The sequence below is a fragment of the Aptenodytes forsteri genome, unplaced genomic scaffold, assembly GCF_000699145.1.
Source record: "Aptenodytes forsteri isolate BGI_AS27 unplaced genomic scaffold, ASM69914v1 Scaffold534, whole genome shotgun sequence".
Classification (NCBI taxonomy): Eukaryota; Metazoa; Chordata; class Aves; order Sphenisciformes; family Spheniscidae; genus Aptenodytes; species Aptenodytes forsteri.
This window is the reverse complement of record NW_008795712.1, coordinates 487,973-506,903: the sequence shown is the minus strand read 5'-3', so window position 1 is coordinate 506,903 and position 18,931 is coordinate 487,973. Positions and strand designations below refer to the sequence as shown.

At 46.2% G+C, this 18,931-nt stretch overlaps 1 protein-coding gene across 1 annotated transcript in view; it reads left to right on the top strand.

Annotated features, from left to right (window-relative positions):
* The window catches only part of ELP3 (elongator acetyltransferase complex subunit 3), a 98,628-nt gene that overhangs the window by 76,329 nt on the left and 3,368 nt on the right, over positions 1–18,931 (top strand). Inside the window, exon 13 of the mRNA XM_009283434.1 lies at positions 223–304. Within this exon, the coding sequence (XP_009281709.1) occupies positions 223–304 (82 nt within the window). The remainder of the gene's footprint in view (positions 1–222; positions 305–18,931) is intronic.

Genomic DNA, 18,931 nt, shown 5'->3' with positions numbered 1-18,931 from the left:
CATCAGAAAAAAACCCTGAGAAAGCTCCCCTGTAAAGCTTAGTGTTGGTATACCTCTCCCGCGGTACTCTTCTCAAGCCCTCTCCTGCAGTAAGGTTTTGATCATTCCTGTGCCAAAAATATGAGTCTTTTGGTACTGTACTCATGCTTATATTCTGACCTTGTGGATGCTTTCTATTTTTACAGAACTTATCTTTTCTTCCTGTTGTTTCCCCCATTATAGGGATTTGGTATGTTACTAATGGAGGAGGCAGAAAGAATAGCCAAGGAGGAGCACGGGTCATGGAAAATTGCTGTAATTTCAGGTACCTTTGCTTTTTTTTATATTTCTGACAATTTGTTTTTTTTCTTTTTTTTTTTTTTTTTTAATATATATCTCTCTCTCTCTCTATCTTAATCTGAAAATAAACCCATTGCAGCCAATGCCGCTGCTGTGAACATTCATCGTATTAGGTAGAAAATGAGCATCAGCAGATGCTTCATAATAGAGTCAAATTCCATCATAGCTTTGTCCAGACAATACTATTATTGTAAGCAGCATACCGGGGGACACGCTGCGGGGAACCATCCTGCTCTTAGTGCCCAAGGAGACAGACTGCGTGACCACGGGTGTCTTCCTCCTCCAAACACTGCTATTTCTGACCTCGCTGATCTGGCCCCGTCGCAGGTTGTTATTGTCGAGGGCTGCTTTCCAGAGCTTATGAGGATAGAAAATTGCCAGCCTCCATTTTAGAGTCTTTCTGCAAGTACCGTCATTAGGGTGGACAGATGTGCTTTTAGGATACATTAAGCATTATCATGAAGAAGGGAGCTATGTAAGAAAGAGCTGCAGCCCTTTCTCCTATTTCATTTTTCAAGGTATTGTGAGTAAGAAGAGTGGCATCGGTTCATCGCGTGTGTGTGAAGTCAAGGTCGGGACTACCTTTGTGCCTTAATTTATCTTATATTAGCGGTTATGGTAGCTATAGAAAGCTTTTACAGGCATATAGGTTATATAACTGGGGAAGCTGGCAAATAGTATGGGAAGAGAAACTCCTGTTGACATAAGATTCATGTATGCTGGGGGACTTAAACAGAATAGCTGTAATATAGACCTTTTAAAAAATAAAATAATAATCTTCTGCCACCCCACCGAAAACCCCCCAAAAGCAGGAAACCACAACTTTGATCCAAGCTGCTGAGTGCTGAAGCGAAGAGCCTCTCTGTGTTTCCAGCTGTGTAATGTCCCTGGATGTTGAAAAGCCAAAGTGCGCCGTCTCGACAAGTACTTGTGACAAGGGCCAGAGTGTGAGTGAGGACAGCGCGCAGGCGGTAGCCAGATGCTTAAAGATAATTAATTCTGTATTCTCTGGATTCCCTATTTCTTGTTTGCTTAAGACGTATGCCAGTCCTGTTTCCCTGTTGCTGCTGTGTGGGTGTCAATTTGAACTGGGAATTTCGCGTGGCTAAGAAATGACCGTACTACGTCGCTCCTCAGTAAGAAGAGAGGTGGAAATGAAAACGGTTTCTTTCGGTTTTCCTAGTAGCATCTTGGCTTGGGGTGCGTGGAGAGAGGAAATCGCGATTCCTTTGTGCTGAAGAACACTTCTTGTGACAAGAACGGAAAACGTACAGCAATTGCTGAAAAATGGTTTGTGAAAGCATTCACGTTCCTAATTTTAGCTGTATTTTAGCAAACTGATGTGAAGCCTATATTCTTTGCCTTGAGAGCCAGTGGAAGAAGTCTGTTTTGCTGCGTGCACGCTTTGTGGCATCCTACTAAGACCTTGTCTGCGATTTTTATTTTTTTTCCCCCGGAGTGCAAAGTACAATATATTACAGTTTGTCTTTGAACACGGAATACTACAGCATCTCCAAAGACCACAAGTTTTCCAGCTGTTTCCTTGGAGATGTTACCACTTGAATTTCAGTTCTCCTGTTGGTTTTAGCTGAAATAAAAATGCAGCCAGAAGTTCTTTCTCCATTGGAGGATGAACTCGGTTTTGCTAATTTTGGTTTCAGAATAGATTTTTAATCTGGGAACCCATTGCAAGGTTACATCTCCAACATACTGCAAAATGTTGACTACTTTCTAGAGAGAAGCATGTAAGGGAGATCTGCTTCGAAGATGTCTCTCCCAGGACTCTATCTCATTAGTACTGCATGTTTTTATTAATGCTTTGTTGCAGCGTTTTGTTTAACAGTGTCCTTTCTTCAACAGTATTTTCCAGTCTTGCACTTGATGGCTACATCAGTACTAGTCAACTAAATAGTGCCAGAACACGCAAACTGCCTCTTCAGGGAACGGTCCCTGGTCCGTGTTGATGCATGCACTCTGCCGGAGAACTGCGAGGGGCAGTGCTAGTCCATCGGGGCTGAAACCTTCTCAGGGCTCCTGCTAGCAAAGTAACGGAGTGGATGGTTGAATTTCTGTACTCTCATAATTTTTAGGAAAGTTATGTCTAAGTAGCAAACTCTCTCTTTGAGTTCTTCAGAAAGAAATACATGCATTTTTAAGATAGGACAGCATGAAGGGTTTTCGTTATTGGCTAAAGGTTAGGGCTTATCTCTAAGATCAGTTCAGGTTCCGCTCTGGTTAGAAATTAGCAGCTCTGGTTAGACATTAGCAGCAGTCATCGTGGCGTTTTTAGGAAAGTTATGTCTAAGTAGCAAACTCTCTCTTTGAGTTCTTCAGAAAGAAATACATGCATTTTTAAGATAGGACAGCATGAAGGGTTTTCGTTATTGGCTCAAGGTTAGGGCTTATCTCTAAGATCAGTTCGGGTTCCGCTCTGGTTAGAAATTAGCAGCTCTGGTTAGACATTGGCAGCAGTCATCGTGGCGGGGGGATGATCTTTAAAGGTCTCTTCCAACCCAAGCCATTCCATGATTCTGTGACCATCTGTGACTGTTCCCTACCCTGGTTTTGAGTAGGGGCATCTCACAGTGATTGGTTTAGGACAGCCCATTTCCTAGGGACCCCAAACGACTGGGTGCCCCCCGGTATCCTGCTGTATGCCAGAGCCTTGCTTTGCACTATTGGTTACTTGACGACATTTCTGTCTCTCCAGACATGAGGCCAGACGCCCATCTCTAGCTTATGCAGCTGGCGGGGGGGCTGCTCACCCTTTAGGGAATGAATTTGGGGAGCTAGATAGGTCTGGAGGGGTCCAGGAGTCTCTGGCTGATTATTTGCCACAGCCTTGGATTGAAGCGCGGCTTGAAGTTGGCTTGGAAATGCATTTAACTCAAGCCAGATTTAGGTAAATTCAGATGAAGGTATGTATGTACAACATCCAAAACAGGCAATACAGTTACAAGTGGTTATGAAAAAAAGGAAACAAAGAAAAAAAAAACAAACCACCTCCATATGACTAATCTGCTTTTAGTAAGGTTACGTTAGAAATGCCCCTCTCCTGTCCACCTCATTCACTGCCCATCATGAAAAAAAGGAAACAAAGAAAAAAAAAAAACAAACACCTCCATATGACTAATCTGCTTTTAGTGAGGTTACGTTAGAAATGCCCCTCTCCTCATTCACTGCCCATTCTGATCAAGGTAGTATTCAAGATTTCCTGACATCTCAGGCTGTGTCCGTTAGAGCCTCGCTCATTAGAAACCTCTTTCCTCCATGGCAGAGCATGTTAGCTGCCAGAGCCAATTTTCCTTTTGTCCAGACTCCCTGGAGGACTTAAAGCGTAATCTTTTCCCCTCTGCCTCTGCTTCCTTCCTTCCTTCCCACATATAACCTAGTCAATATTCTTAATTAAACGTTATTTCACTGCCTTGCAAATGCAGATGTCCCCTTCGTTAGGTCAGGTGTCATGTCTTGTACTTGCCCATTTCTTGCTTCAAGGAGGGCTAAAACTCCTTCCCCCTCAGCGGTGAGTCAGTGCCATATTTCAGTGTGAAGTGCTCACATTTTTATATTCTCTGTCAGGCAGTACTGTAAAATCGCTTGATACAAACATGTAAATGTGAGAAACAAGTGAGTAATTCATGATTGCCTCCTGATTAAGATCAGTAGGACCATAATAATCAGTTTGGGGTGACTGATCCCAACATCTTTCTCCTAAGCATACTGCAGCAGCCAGGAATCCACAATCGCAAGGCTGTGACTAGAAATTAAACTAATACCACCTGTTTTCTGTAGTCTCCCCGAAAGATAAAACCGTTCATTATAGTCGGTGACTCATCTCCCGGTCTGTTGGTGCTGCTTGGGCACGCTGTCTCATGTGTTTGAGGAGACTGCGCTACTCTTGCCTTTGCCTTTTGCAGTTAGGGAGAAAACAGAGGTTCAGAACTTTCTAAAAGTAAATCCGATGCCTCATAGCAGCGTTAAATTCACCTGCGATGAAGAACATTTAAGGGGAGAGAAACTGAGCTGGCATATAAATCAGAGGTAAACTTTCAGGGCACACTCAACAGCACTCTAAAGTATCCCAATTTCCTCGTGTAAACAGCCTTTTGGTCACCCTAGAAGTAATAAATTACTTGAGTAATCAGCGTCTCGTAGTTCATATTGGATGTTGATTCACGGGCTGCCTCGGAGATTGCCAACTGCCAGGGTCTACTCGGGAGACCTTAGCACGAGACTCCGAAGTATTGCTGGGCGGATTGATGGGGTTTGGGAGGGCTCCCTGGAGTTTTGCTTCCAGCGCTGGTTGGTTATTTTTAGAAATGCCAATCTCACTAGCTATTAATAAGAGAAGAAGTGGGCCCAAGATAAGTGGAAATATGGGAATGTTAATGAATTGACTCTCTGATGTTTGTCTGCTTCAGATTGATGGCCTTTGAAAAAAAATTAATTAGGGGGATTTGGAAGAAGCCAAGGATAAACCCGTACTAGGGGATTGGTGCTGTGGAATAGCTACTGCGTACAATCCTCTAGTCCTTAATGGACTTCAATTTCGAAGGTTTGATAATGTAACAGCTTTGAAAACAGGCTTGATACTGTATTAACTGGGATTTCGGCACGGGCATGAACAGGAATATTGCTGTCCTTAAGCAAGGACACTTCTGCAAAAGCCAGCGTTCTGCAAGGGTGTTCTGGTAGAAAGCTTTTTTATATATATATACACACCATAATATAACTTACAAACAAAGATTTATAGTGTGGCCTAACATCTGCTTAATACAGCCCAGAGACTTCCACCGACCTTGCATCTGTCCCAGCTGAGCATGTTTTGGAAAGTGGGAACCTGTCTTGGTTTGTTAAGGGGTTTTTTTGTGGTCTCCATCTGCAGGAGCTTTCCTTAGGGTGGGCAGAGGAAGAACCGGTTAGACAAACCCTACACAAAATCTAGCGAGCGGGAGTTGAGCCTACGGGGATACCTCCTTTGTGCCTCTTCCTTGTTCAACAGCCCTTTCCCCAATCTCAACCCAAACTATCCCCAATTTTATAAAACCCAAACAACTAAGAAACCCACAAATTCTGAAATTAGATTGGGTAGGAAGTATTTAGAAATCGGATTAATGACAAAATGAAGGTGATTTCCATCCTAGTGACTTGCAATACACAGCAGTATAAATAGCGTTGAATCAGAACTGTGAGCAATAGCAGTTTTCAGGGATTTAAAAATAAATACCATTTGCTTTCATGGGAATCTTCCGCTCTGACTGGCACTGTTCTTACACTGCCCGCAAGTGGTAATGCTCCTTTTCAAGGCTGCGCCAGGGGTTAAGGGCTTAAAGCTTGTTCTTAGTCAAAGCTTTGAGTATAGAGTTCGTTGAGTTGTGGGCTTCATCTTTGCTGTGTTTGTAACCCAAATTTGACGCACGCTCGCAGTCCAGCTTTTCAACTGCTGCTTTAACTGAGAATTACTTCTGGCTTAAGGCAGGCTTATCTCCGGCGTGCTTTGTTCGTCTCTAAAGGCTGTTGTAGAAAGACTAATGCTCCTCCCTGGTTTACCAGTCTCACCCTGCGATCTGGGTAGCATTCTGCACCTCATCAGCTGCGATTGCCCTACCCAGAGCAGGGTGAGGACCCCTCCCTACGTCACGAGCGGAGGTATTCAGTGAGCGGATTTTCCTTTAAAAGCACATCCAAAGCAGGACTGCACAAATGAATGCCATCGGTTGCTGCGCTTCTTCAGAGCACATTAGTGTGTGCTCCTAGGGAAAAAAAAAATAATTCAGAGTTTCCCAGCGGACTCTTTCCAAAGCATTTTGTTCTCCCTGCTGTTCTTGGAGTAAACAAGTTCAGCTGAACCTGTCTTCTCATCGTAAGTCTTTTAGCTCTTAGGGATGTTCAATTTACGGGCAGAAAAGGAAAAAATGCGGCAGGATTTAACAGGATTGCCGTTGCTTATAACGACAGTACCTAAAACCATGCAAGGTTACTCTCAAACAAAGGAAAATCTGAGGTCCCCTTCATCAGGCACCCAGGAGTCATCACAGGCAATGAACCGGGGAATGATGCACAAAGCAAGCTAGGCTGTACAGCAGCTGCCTCGTGGTGTGTCTAGTTAAATATCACTTCATTTGAAGAGGACCGGTGGGAGAACTGCATTTAATCGACTATGGAGTCAATGACATGCACTAGGAGCGCATTTGTGAGGGAAGATGAGCATTTGCAAGCCAGGTTAGGAAGGGCGTTTTGGATTCTGGCAGCACATGGGGAAATTAGGGTACCGATGGGATGGGAAACTGTATCAGCCATAGATACTCTGGTTTCATATTGTGCGTGACGCCGTAGTTGTACCTCTGGTATTGCCACTGTGCGGATTCTCTGCTCTATTTAAAGCTTGGATGCTAGCGATCCTGGATGCTTTGGACGCTGGATGTTAGTGATTGCAAGGTACGTCCTTCCCCCAAAGGTGCGATCTCATATCTTGATGTTTGACCAAACCAACCAGAATTAAATATTCACAATAACGAGCTGGTTTTGTGGCCTGCTTGCAAGGTTTCTGTACAGAGCCAGAAGTGTGCTGTCTCTGCTCCTTAGCAGTAGGGAGGAGGTGCCCCCACCACCTAAATCAAAGAGCAAAGTAAAAAAAGCGAGTGGCTTGTTTATCATGAAGTCCTTGCTCATTTAAGGTAATTTTCTGCATGAGTGGTGCCTTTCTACTCTTCTGATGTGAGTAGTATATTAGTATGCAGGCTTGGGTAGCTGAATGGTAGACCCTGGAGGCATCACTCCATTATTCAGAGCTCTGGGGAGGTCTGATCTGAAATGTCGGTTTTTCCATTTTCCAGCATTTGTAATTGCATGTGTGTTTTCTTTGCCTTTTGTTGGTTTTGTGGTGCCTTTTTTTTTTTTTTTTTTTGCTTTTCATTGTACCTGTTTTGAATTTGCATCTTTTTTCCCTTTAAAAAAAGCCCCCCCAACCCTAAATTACACTAAAACAATTTTAAACATGTTGTTACTCTGATGTCCACAAGTCCTTAGGCACTGAAAATGTAAAAAGCCTTGGTGTGTGAGGCTAGTGGATGGGCTTGTAAGCTCGGTGAATTTATAATCGCTTGTTCCTCTTTGGCCATAGCCGATGCTTGAATTCTGTATTCTCTCCTCTTGGTATGATGATGCTACTCCAATCCCTAACGAAGCTCTCCCTTCCTGTCCTCTTCTACCATTCAGTTTTCGGACCTGTATCTGTTTCTGCTTGGGGTGGGATTTTTGTGAGCTCTATTTTGAGGCTGTATCTCCCGTTTTGCGGTCTGTAGGTGTCGGCACTTGCCGGGGTCCCCTTTGGGAGTCAGTGGCGAGCAGTCGCATGCAGTGACTCAAGCACTACAGGTTTTTTTGTCAGAAACTGCAGAGCATCCAGAGGATGATTTAGGACAAACACATGCTCGCTCCCCACGTTCCTCCTGCGGCATAAGTACAACGCAGCCCTCGTACCTGTTGCCTCTTAGTCCAGCTTGCAGCGTATTTGCTTCAGACTCTGCCTCTGCCCGAAGAATATGAGTAGGCTGCAGCGGGTCAGATCAATATGTCATTTGTGACGCTGCCGATGCTGGGTGTCTGGGGAAGGGAGTAAATATCGAGTAAGCGTGCAAACATCTTCTCGGCCTCCAGCCATTTGTTGCCCAAGGACTTCTAGAGTCAGGGAGGGTGCCTTTGTATCTGATAGCCCTCAAGGGATTTTTCTGCCTTGCCAGTCTGTCTGCCTGCGACAGCCGATAAACTTCTCTCCCCGTGCCTTTCCATGAGCTTTTTAGGGTCGGTTGCACTGCCTCGCCGTTGTACCCTGAGCTTGGGAGGAGTAATCGTTCGGTCTAGGTGAAGGTGGATAAAGGACAGTCGTCTGTTAAAACCTTTCCCGTTGTCTCCTTGAGGGTTCCTATTGTCATTGTTTTGACTTTGCTGCTTGACATCCCGTAATTAGCCCCTTCTGACCCTAATCCTCTAGCAAGTACTTCAAACTGTTTCTTTAAAACAGCACCAGTGATGAGTATGTGAAATGTAACATACGACAAATTCTGAAATATTAGAAGTCCTGGGTCCTCCCCCTCCTAAATGACAGAAGCATAAAACTCCTGACTGGATGTGCTTAAACAAATTCATACGTTGTGGGTCCTTTGTGTTTCCTCTAAGCAGCAACTTAATTGTTCTGATGTCATCCTCTGATTTTGGTGGTTGCCTTTGGCAATAACGATGACCGGAGAGATTCGAGTCAGTGCTTTACAATTACTTGAAGCACCTGAGCAATAAAATTTCAAGACTGGTACCTTTCTCTTTTAAAGTACCGTAGTTACACATGATACTGAAAAACATGTGGCAGAAATGCTTCCCTACCTCCTTTTAAAATAATCTTTGTGAACTTAAATAAGGTGTGTGCAGGTGCAGTTTGGGGAAGTTCCCATCCCAAATATTTCTGTTCTTTTAATGCATGGATCATCTATTATAGCAATCGAGGAAATCTGGAGAGAGGCTGTAATCAGCAGGTCTACAGAGACAGAAGGGTGCGAGTGAGTGAACACAGCAGCACACACATGTTCAAGGTCGCTCATGAGGACTTACTGCCCCTGGAAGTGCCCAGCACCACCGGCCAAAGCCCGGGTGCTCATCCAAGGAGGGAGAAAGCGACACAGCCCAGAGCTGAGCCAGCGAAGGGATCTCCTCAGTGCTGCTGTCATTCTGGCTGGGCTCCGTGGCCTTCGTGCCTCTGCCTTGAAGACTTGGAGCACAACTGGCCGATACCTGAGCGGCTTTGCCCAGCCCGTGCCGACACACGGCTTAGCGATAACCGAGTGCGAGACATCCATGCGTCAGAGCTTGCCTGCGCCCGGGCAGCCTGGTTTTACGAGTACGCTCTGGGCTGTTATGCTTTGCTAGCTCCTTGCCAGGTCCTTAATCTCCTGCTCCTCTTTGTGAGAAGTGTTGGGGTTGTGCCAAACTGACATCCTGTCCTGGCACCAAAATGCCTTGCTTTGACTCCGCCTGTAACATTGCTGTTCTTGTTGGGTTGGTTTTTTTTTTTTTTGAAAGGATGTGTCTCCTCCTGTCTGAGGGATAGCCGCTGGCTTTACACGTGGATTTTCAATGTTACCATCTCCAAGCCCTAGTTGTGCTGTCCACCACTGCCTCTGTGTGCCCTTCACACGTCTTCGGTGTGTGAAACCCACTGTCCTCTAAACTTTACACCGCTGGCACGTACAGAGCACAGGTAGCTGCCTCCAACTTCACTTTCTATGGACACAGCAGAGGTTGGTGGTTTCAGTACCAGTGGCATTTAACAGTGACAGTACACGGCTTATTTATTTTACCTCTGTAACCTGAGTTTCTTGTATGAAGTTAAGATGGGGCTACCACTGAGTACTCCCTTTATTCACAGCAGAGGAGTTGAAGGTATCCAGCTATTGAGTAGCTGTCTCTACCCCTGTCTACCTAGCCTAAATCAGCTGCCGAAAGGAGAGGGACAGCACCATTATACTGCCATGCTGTCCATAAAGGGTTGGCGTCTTATTGATTGTCCTTGACGAGCGTGCTGGTTGCGGCAGGTGAGCTGCCTCCTTGGTTTAGTGAATCCGAAAGCTGAGACGCCGTGGGTGAGGCTGCTGGCTACTCCACGGGCAAGGACCAGGAACGCACAGACCAAATATTTATGCGCCGTAAGACTGCAAATTACTTTTCAAAGACTAAAAGCTAGCTCTATAAATACAGTGCTCTTGCACGGAAGAGCTTTTTCGGCTGCAGTATCTGCTGTGACGTCTGTCAGCGTTATCTGTTTATGCTGGCATCAGAAAAGCAGACTAGCTTGGCTTGTACCAACAGGATTGTCTCCTTATCTCTGTACAGAAGATGCTTGTTCAGGGGGGGCGGGGGATGAGATTGAATTCCCCTATCGCAGGTGCTTGCCCTGTTCAAACCACATGCGCTGAGGTCCATTAATAAGCACCCTTTCCTTTCTCCTTTAAAGTGCGGGCATTTTGTCACCTGTGCCTACACCGTCTCCGGTAGCCTTTAAACGAGCCTCATCGGTAATTTACTCCTGAGACTGGAGAGGTGTCTGGAACCGCAGCCAAATCCGCACCAGCACGCTTCATCTTCTGAAGCGGTAGTTTAATGTCTCCCTGCAGCGAGATTTCACTGTAGCCTCGCTCCATCCCAGTGACGTAGCAGCCTTATCGCGGCGGCGTGGAGGTCTGGCACCGCTGCCGTTCCCCGCTATAAGCTAATTACTATGCGGCAAGATGATCAGTTTTCCCCCAGACCAGGTTTCTATTTGTGTTCTGTCAAGTAGAAAATTAACATGGACACAGGCCAGGGATGTTTCACGCCTGAGTGCGCTGAGGCTGAAGGTGGCGATGGGAAGGCAGGATGGATTTCTGAATGGTAGGCGTGGAGGATCAGGTGATGTCAAGCGTCACCGGCCTGCTTCATTAGCCGGATCATCAGAGAAGTCGAGTAGCTGGGGAAGAGCTGGAGAAAAATCACCCGTAGCATGCACAGTCCTCATTAACCGCCCATCTCGGTGTGCTTTGTTCAGAACTAAGCTGAACGGTATTTCTGCAGAGCAGGTAAGGGGTGTTGTCTGCAAAATTTGGAAGTGAGAGGCTAGCTAGTATTAACTTGTATTAACTGTATTAATTCATTATTTGCCACTCCGGCGCCTTTTCAGGGCCTCTTTGCACTGCAGAGATGCAAACGTAATTCATGTTCGAGTGACCCTCTCCACCTGCATTGCTGCTGGGTCCAGACGAACACACAAACTCGTAGGAGCCCTGTCAGCAACTTGCAAGGGAGACAATAAAGCAAACACATGCAAAAATTAGAAGAGATCGTAAAGGATTTTTCCCTGCCTGGTCATTCTCACTTCTTTTTAATCAGTAGCATTATTTTTTGAGTGTTTTGATGCTTTTTAATAAAAATACTTGCAGTAAGAACCTTCAGGTGGAGCCACCTAAACTGCTGAGCGTGCCTGTTGTTTACAGGAACACATCGCAGGGATTCCTGGTAGGCATTTGGGGTCTTTCTGCTCTTTTCTTACACTACTTTTACTCACCAGAAGTCATTAACATCTGATGTAGCAATCTGCGCTATTAAACTGTAGATCTACAGGAACCTTTTAAATTGTTCTTCAGTACAGAGACATCGTATTTATAACACTAATGATCTCTTTCTTGTTCTGATGAGTAAGAGGGGAAGTTCAGAAGAAAAGGCTGGTTTCTGATCCCTGCCTTCCTGCGCTGGACAGGTACTGAAACAAATTCCTGAAGCCGTGTGCTGTGTTTTTATGCTGAGGGTGGTGAGACACTGGCACAGGCTGCCCAGAGAGGTGGTGGATGCCCCATCCCTGGAAACATTCCAGGTCAGGCTGGACGGGGCTCTGAGCAACCTGCTCTAGTTGCAGATGTCCCTGCCCACGGCAGGGGGGTTGGACTAGATGACCTTCAAAGGTCCCTTCCAACCCAAACTATTCTGTCTTTCTCTGATGAAGTAAATGCACGGGGACGCTGCTTGTTTAATGACTGTTAGGCTCTCTCTCAAGATTGCTGAGTGTTTCTTCATCAGCGTTTAAAATCTCCTAGCCCATAGGAAAGAAAATCAATCGTGAATGCCTCACATGCTTGGTGAGTCATCCTAAATCTCCAATCTCTCAGTAATACCTCAGCAGCTGGGTTGGATATTTCAGCAACCACCACTGGAAGAAGCCTCAAGACATTACGTGGCCTGTAGATCTAAAAATCTCACGAACACTTCACCTGTCGAATTTGGGGTTGAGTAGCAGACACATTTCACTGTCCCCGTCTCTCTCAATGCCCGGTGGCCACACCGATGGCAGCACTTTGTTAAATTGGAAGGGAAGTTACGGTATTAGCTCTTAAATATTTAATTTTGCTTGGTTTAGAATCGGAAGATCTGTCATCTCTGGCTTCATCTGTCGCAGTTAAAGGCGGTGTTGGCGTGGTGGCTTTCTCTTTCCTGACTGTGAATGCTTTCAGTGCAGCTGGGTTTGGGCAGGCCTGTGTAGTCATTAATGAAATATTGCTTCTATAATAGAGATCAATGAGATGTAATCTCACCATCTGGAAGCTCTAGGATGGGTCCTAGCTGCAGACTTGCCATTTAAAAATCGGTTCTAGCCAGGACATCTCCTGTGTGCGAAGAGGCACCCCAAAGATGAATGCTGTAAAATCAGTTCTTTAATTCTACCATTCGTGTAATTGTTTTTATTTAAAAAAAAAAAAAAAAATTATTGGTGAGAGTCTTGGTTTTGAGATTTGGCCTTAAGAACAAATCAGAAAATCCCCGAGCGATCCATTTGTTTGTATGATAAAGCTTTTGCGCTGGTTCTCCTTGTTAGCTCTGCACCTCCACCAACACACAAATTCTGCGATGTGACAGGATAGGAGGAGATACGGTATAGCTGCTTTGTTTCAATAAAACTTTAGATAAATAAGCAGTTCACTAAATTATTCTATCGAGGTACTATAATCCTGACAACCAAAATACCTTTCCAGAGCGGGGCTGGTGCGTCTGTACCCCGCAAAGCACTCGGGCACGCCAGGCTCCCACCCTGCAGCATCACGCCAGAAACTTGCCCCCGTTAAATTGTATTTGGTGCTTCGGTGTTGGGCGAACCTGCCCCGGCAAATTGGGAGAACTGGCCTCCGAAGCTGGTGTCCCCAAACGTCCCCCTCTCACCTCGAAATTGCCGGTGAGTCAGCGTCGCTGCTCTGTTACGGAAGGATTCGTCGCAGCTCGTGTTAACCTTTAAAGCTGAGGTGGTTCCTCTAAAGTAATTGCTGAGGCTCCCTCTGCAGCCGGGGACAGAGGGAGGACAGGGTGAACCGGGACTGCGTATGGGGACCTCGTTTGCTAAATTAGGGGTCTCCGTTTGAAAGGACTGAAGGTAAATGAGGGGATGCTGCCTTTCACGTGGGAGATGCAAGAGAGGAAGAAGAGAGTTTTTCAAATTGGCCAGGTCCTAGACCATGCCAAGCCATTCTAGATTTAAATTGGGTTAAATTAAATCAAATTTGTAGCGTATAAAGAGTAAGTTGCAAAGGGGAGAGTAAAGGTCTCCTGTGCTGTTTACGTACTGTGGTTTCTTCCTTCATTTTTATTTATCAAGCCCAAGAGCTGACCACGAGTTGGAGGAAGGATCAGCTCTATCAGAAAGGGACTGCAGCTCTTTGTGTTTGCATCAAATCCAGAGTGTATTTAAATGGAGCAGGGGTTGGATTTGTGTGGGAGGCTGGGGGGGGAACGCTAGGGATATTCAGGGCTTTCTGCTTGTGGGTCACGGCTTCAAAAATAATCCAGTCTCGGATCTGAAAGGCCATCAGTGTTTTGCAGTAGTGAAGTGAGTTGTTGAGCTGTGATGAAGGGAGGCCCAGGCTTCAAAACTCTCTTTCTATCGCAGACTTGCTTTGTGATTTCAGACAAATTACCCAGCCGCCTGGGATCTTGGCTCTTCTTCTGGGACGTGGCGACGACGGTACCTCCCTGCTAGACAGAGGTGTTGTGAAAATAGTAATTTAAAGTCTCCGAGAAGCAATCCGGGCAGGAAGAAAGCACAATTTGCATTTGACAGGAAGAAAAAAAAAGGCTTTCAGGTGCGGATTTCTCTCCCAGGTCCAACGAACAGCAACACACAGACTAAATACAGGCTAGGCACGGTTGCTGTTAGTGGGTTTGATTGTGCTAATCATTTAGCCCTTACTAGAGAAAGGATTGTGAAATGCTTCACACGCGGTGATATTAACAATCGTGTATGTACATAAAGATATGTCTAAATCACAGCTCTAACTGCGACGCTAATTAGCTCTTTGTGGTTGCTGCAGCAGGAGGGGGTCACGAAATGATGAACTCTCCCGTCCCTGGATTTAGTCTCTCCAGAGACTGCTGAAACACGTGGGGAGAGTCGCTCTGCGGGGAGAATGCTTCAGAGCCCGGCGCTGCGATGTGCTTATGGGTGCAAAAAATTACCGAAAAGAGTTTCCAGTGCTGCGGTTTTAAAGCAGATTTATTTAAATAAAAACATTTTCAATTATCTTTTTTTTTTAAAAAGAAATCATATTCCTATTTTCCATTCGCATTGCCTGGACTATGTTTTCTGATGGTTGCCAAAGTATTAGTAGTTCTCAGTAATTCTCAACAGAATCCGTTGTTTTAAAAGAAAAGTGAGCATGTTTGTGTTTCCTCTCTATGCTAACTTGAAAATTGAGAGTATTGTATTTGCAAGATACTGGGTAACATTTCCAAAAGCCCCTATTTCTAATTTTCATAGGCTTTTTATCTCCCAGTATCTTTAGGAACTTTTGGGAAATGAGTTGCCAATTATCTAATCTTAAAACAAAAAAAAAAAAAGTCTTTGCTGCAGGGACTGATGTAAGGATTGTTCCTTGGTTTCTTAAATTACTAACGTTTTTCTGATTGCTCTGACGTGCCCAGGTTTTCTCAGCGGTGTTAAGAATGTTGGTTTTTTTTCTCTTTCCTCGGTGCTGATAAGGCGTTTTGGTTATCTCAAATCCTTTGCCTTTTCCCCGTTGTTCCAGTTCTCTGCGGTTGGTTGGTAGCGATTCACATGAAACAGCCTCGTGTTTTCCCCGAAGATAAAATCCAGCATTATGAGGAGTGTAAATGCCAAAGCAAACTCATCGGAGGTCGTGGATGGATCTGCTGTGCATTCTTAACTTGTGCATCAGTTCAGAAATGTGGTTTTTCGGTCAGCGTTCAGTATGCAATAGACAAGAAAAAGTTCTCTCATCTTATTTTCCACCACTCTTACGCATTTGAAACCCTAGTTTTGACCCTTCCTCGTATGAACAGGTCCTGCCAACTTTGAAGAGCAAGGGCTCGCTCCAAAGCAAGCTCCGGACTCTTGCCCGAGCGGCTGCCAAGTGCCCGCAAGTGTCAGCTTTGCTTTGAAGTCCTGCGCGGAGTGTAGGTTTTGGGTGGCAGCGGATTTCACAGCAAGGCATTTGTTTGACAGGTAGCAAAGTGTCGTCTTGGACTTGGCAGAGGTCAAGGCAAGGAGTATAAAGAAAAACCTAAAACTTCTCTTTTAGTAGCCTGAGTCTCCACCAAGACCCATGGTAAAAAGAGGGTTGTGTTTGCTCGCTCGCCACTGACGTCAGGCTCCCAAGTCACCCGACCCCAAGTCTTGAGAGAGTCTAAAATGTGAGCTTTGTCATCTCTGAATGACGGCCTTTGAATCCTCCTGATGCTTTGGCAGCCTCGGTCTGATCATGGGAGACACGCTTGGAGGCCAAGGAGATTCTCTCAGAGCTCTTGTTTTCTTTCTTCGCTTTTCTAGCTGTGTTGCAAAGGCAGATGTTTATGGTCTGTCCCGTGGCAGCAGCGGCTTCCAAGCCTCCTGCCTGGCTCTGTGCCGTTGCTGTGTTTTACCGATGTCCATGGAAGTACTGTAGGTGACTGCAAAAGTGTTTGTTGCTTCCTTCTCCGTGCCTTTTCAAAACCACAAAAATTATGTTCCAACCACGGCAGAGCGTTCCCCTCGTAGAGCATCGCTGTGCCAGCAGCAGCACTGGCGGTCACGGGGGGAACGTCCTTCCTGATACCAAGAGAAGAAGCCTCAGCCGTCCCAAATCCCCATTGGCTGGCTTGAGACTCGCTGCTGATTCTGGGTGAAATTCACAGTGCTTTGGCAAATGTAGCATCACCCTTTCCTGTCCTCTTGCCTGCACTAACCACGAATCCTTTTCTCAGCACCCTTGAAGGACAATCCTACTTGCCAGAGATCCTACAGACGGTCCGGGTGTCCACGCAGTGAGCCCGGGGCTCCCCCTTCCTCAGGCAAAGCGCCGAGCCAGGTGGTTACTCCCAACAAAACCTGGAAGAGGCTTCGCTGTCGCCAGAATTGCAGCTGGCACGTTAATGGATTGAGGCAATTCGGAAAGTTCAGCTGACTCAGGTTCGCTGCCTTGCACACAGGGCCCCGCTAGCTGCTTCTAAGAAATATTTTGAGGGGGAAGGAAGCTGCGAGACACGATATGCCTTGACTGTGCATCTTTGGAAAAGATTGTAGTCGTTGCCAAAAGATGTGGAGGCCCGTGTAGAGAGAGGTCTCTGGTGTGCCTCAGTAAGTCTCTGCTATGGAAATTTTATGAACTATTAGTAGCTCTTTAATGATCCTGAAAACAATCTCATTTTCACTTAGTTCTGTGACTAGTGAGCCATGGTGAAGGAATCTTTGAGGATACTCGGCCTCGGATGCTGCATCGCAATATTTCTGCGTGGCAGGGCTGAGTCAGAAGGGTGTATTTATGGGCTCTGCACAGAAAAGGTCATGGGCGGGGGTTGCTGCACACGGGCAATGAAATCTGATTTCTGCCGTCCTCTGGGTAGCAGTCCCATGCCGACTGCTCGTCCTTCTGGGCCCGAAGAGTGTTTAACCCTGACGCTCTGGTCACCTTTCCCTGTCCCCTGCTACAGGCAGACTTTTTTTTATTTATTTAATTATTTTTGAGGTTTAAATGTTACGGTGAAAAGCCAAGTTTGGGGCTTTATCGGTAGGCTTCACCATTATTCAGATGCTTCCAAAAGAAGAGGACAAAAGGCGATCAAATTAACCGGCAGCCATTGCCAGAGGATGTGTCATTTGAAGAGCGCGGTGAGGGACGCTTCCAAAAAGCCTCAGCTGGCCCCTGACCACGGGATTCCGTCCAGGCAGGCATGATCAGAGCCCCTGCCCTTCAACCAAATCACTGGCGGTGGATGGGGAAGCAGTTGGTTGAAATCTGCTCTGCTGAGTTCAGACTAAGCTCTCCTGCACAGTTTGATATGGAATATTTAAAATTTAAAACCCTGTTTTAAAGACCCAGAATGAGAAATGCAGTCAATTCTGGCTTGGAAAGTCAAAAAGCTTCTTGGGCCAGCTTTTGGCTTTACTCTTCCGCTCCTGCGTGATATTTCTTTTGTGGTATTTCTTGGATGACGTTTCTTTTCACTGGAAAGCACGGGTGCAACTTGGAGCAGTGGGAAGAACGCTGCCTGAACAGGTCCCACCAGCTCTGTGGTATGTTTGCTGTAAATTAGAGCAGCAAAGATTTGGGGAGAGAACTTGTGCCATCGAGACCTTCCTTTCAGGTATGCTCGATGGACAAGTATCGAGTGCGTGATGGGCATTATGAGTTGCTTCTCCAGCACTTACGCCTAGAATAACTTACGAGCAGACGAAATGGCACGTTGTTTTAACAGCTGGAGCACTGATTTTCTTGGGACGGCACGTTGATACTCTCCTTGTGATCAGAAGCCTGCAGCATAATCCTGCAACTTTGTTTTTTTGGACTTCGCATTCATACAAAGTTGTGGTAATTTCACAACGGAGAGGTCTGTGAAGATGGATTCCTTCTGCATGACTTACAGGCAGTTATTAGTGTCCCACAGATCTTTTATTCCATTTAGCAGTGCCTGCTGTGTTGCACTCCTCTCGTGGATGAGGAAGGCCGGGGATCGTTTCTGGCTGTCAGCCTGCTTTTAATTCCATGCTTCAACACCCCGTTTCTCTTCTGGTTGTGCCACGCTGATCTCGAAACACCCGTCCTCCGCGCTGGTTGTGATTTCCCTGATATACTTTGACTACAAGGAGATACCTTTGTATTAATGGCATCCCAGGGAATATTGTAGGCGGGGTTTCTAAGCCTTTGGGCTCAGAGCAGCTGAAGTGAATCCCATCCTCATCCTCTCTTGCTCTGTGCATCAGTTTGGCTCATGGGGAGATTTTCGTGCATTTCAGCGCAGTTCATTTCAGAGGAATCTAAACCACAGGCTTTGCTCCAGGTGCAGATCGAAGGCAGTCCACCCTCTGAAGGGGGCAGAGGGGTCTGAAGGAATGGCTTTTTGGCCAACTTCAAACCAAGTGTGTGGTGGGGACGTGCAAGTCCAGGATACCAAAAATCCAGTCTGAAGTCACCCCCTCCAGTCACGTAGAGTGTAGAGGTGTGAGCTTGAGCACTGAGTGCTTCCATCTACTGATCCACTCCTGTTACGCCACGTGAGACTGTGAGAAGTCCTTGTCCTGTTGGCTTGTACCTCCACACCTGCCTGCTTTCCCCTGCTTCCAGATGTCGATACTGCCCCTGTGCCTAAGCAGCCTGCTGCCGTCCCGCCGTCCCGCTGCGCTGCGACATGCTGTTACAGGCTGTGATGGTCCAGAGGACAAAATCCTGGACACTTGGCTTCCACGCTTCTGGACACAAACCCAGTGGCTGCTTTTTGGGGTGTTGTGGTGGGTTGACCCCGGCTGGATGCCAGGTGCCCACCAAAGCCACTGTATCACTCCCCTCCTCAGCTGGAGAGGGGAGAGAAAATAGAACAAAAGGCTCGTGGGTTGAGATAAGGACAGGGAGAGATCACTCACCAGTTACTGTCATGGGTAAAACAGACTCAACTTAGGGAAAATGAATTTAATTTATTGCCAATCAAATCAGAGTAGGGTAACGAGAAATAAAAACCAAATCTTAAAGCACCTTCCCCCCACCCCTCCCTTCTTCCCGGGCTCAACTTCTCTCCCGAATTCTCTACCCCCCCCCCCCCC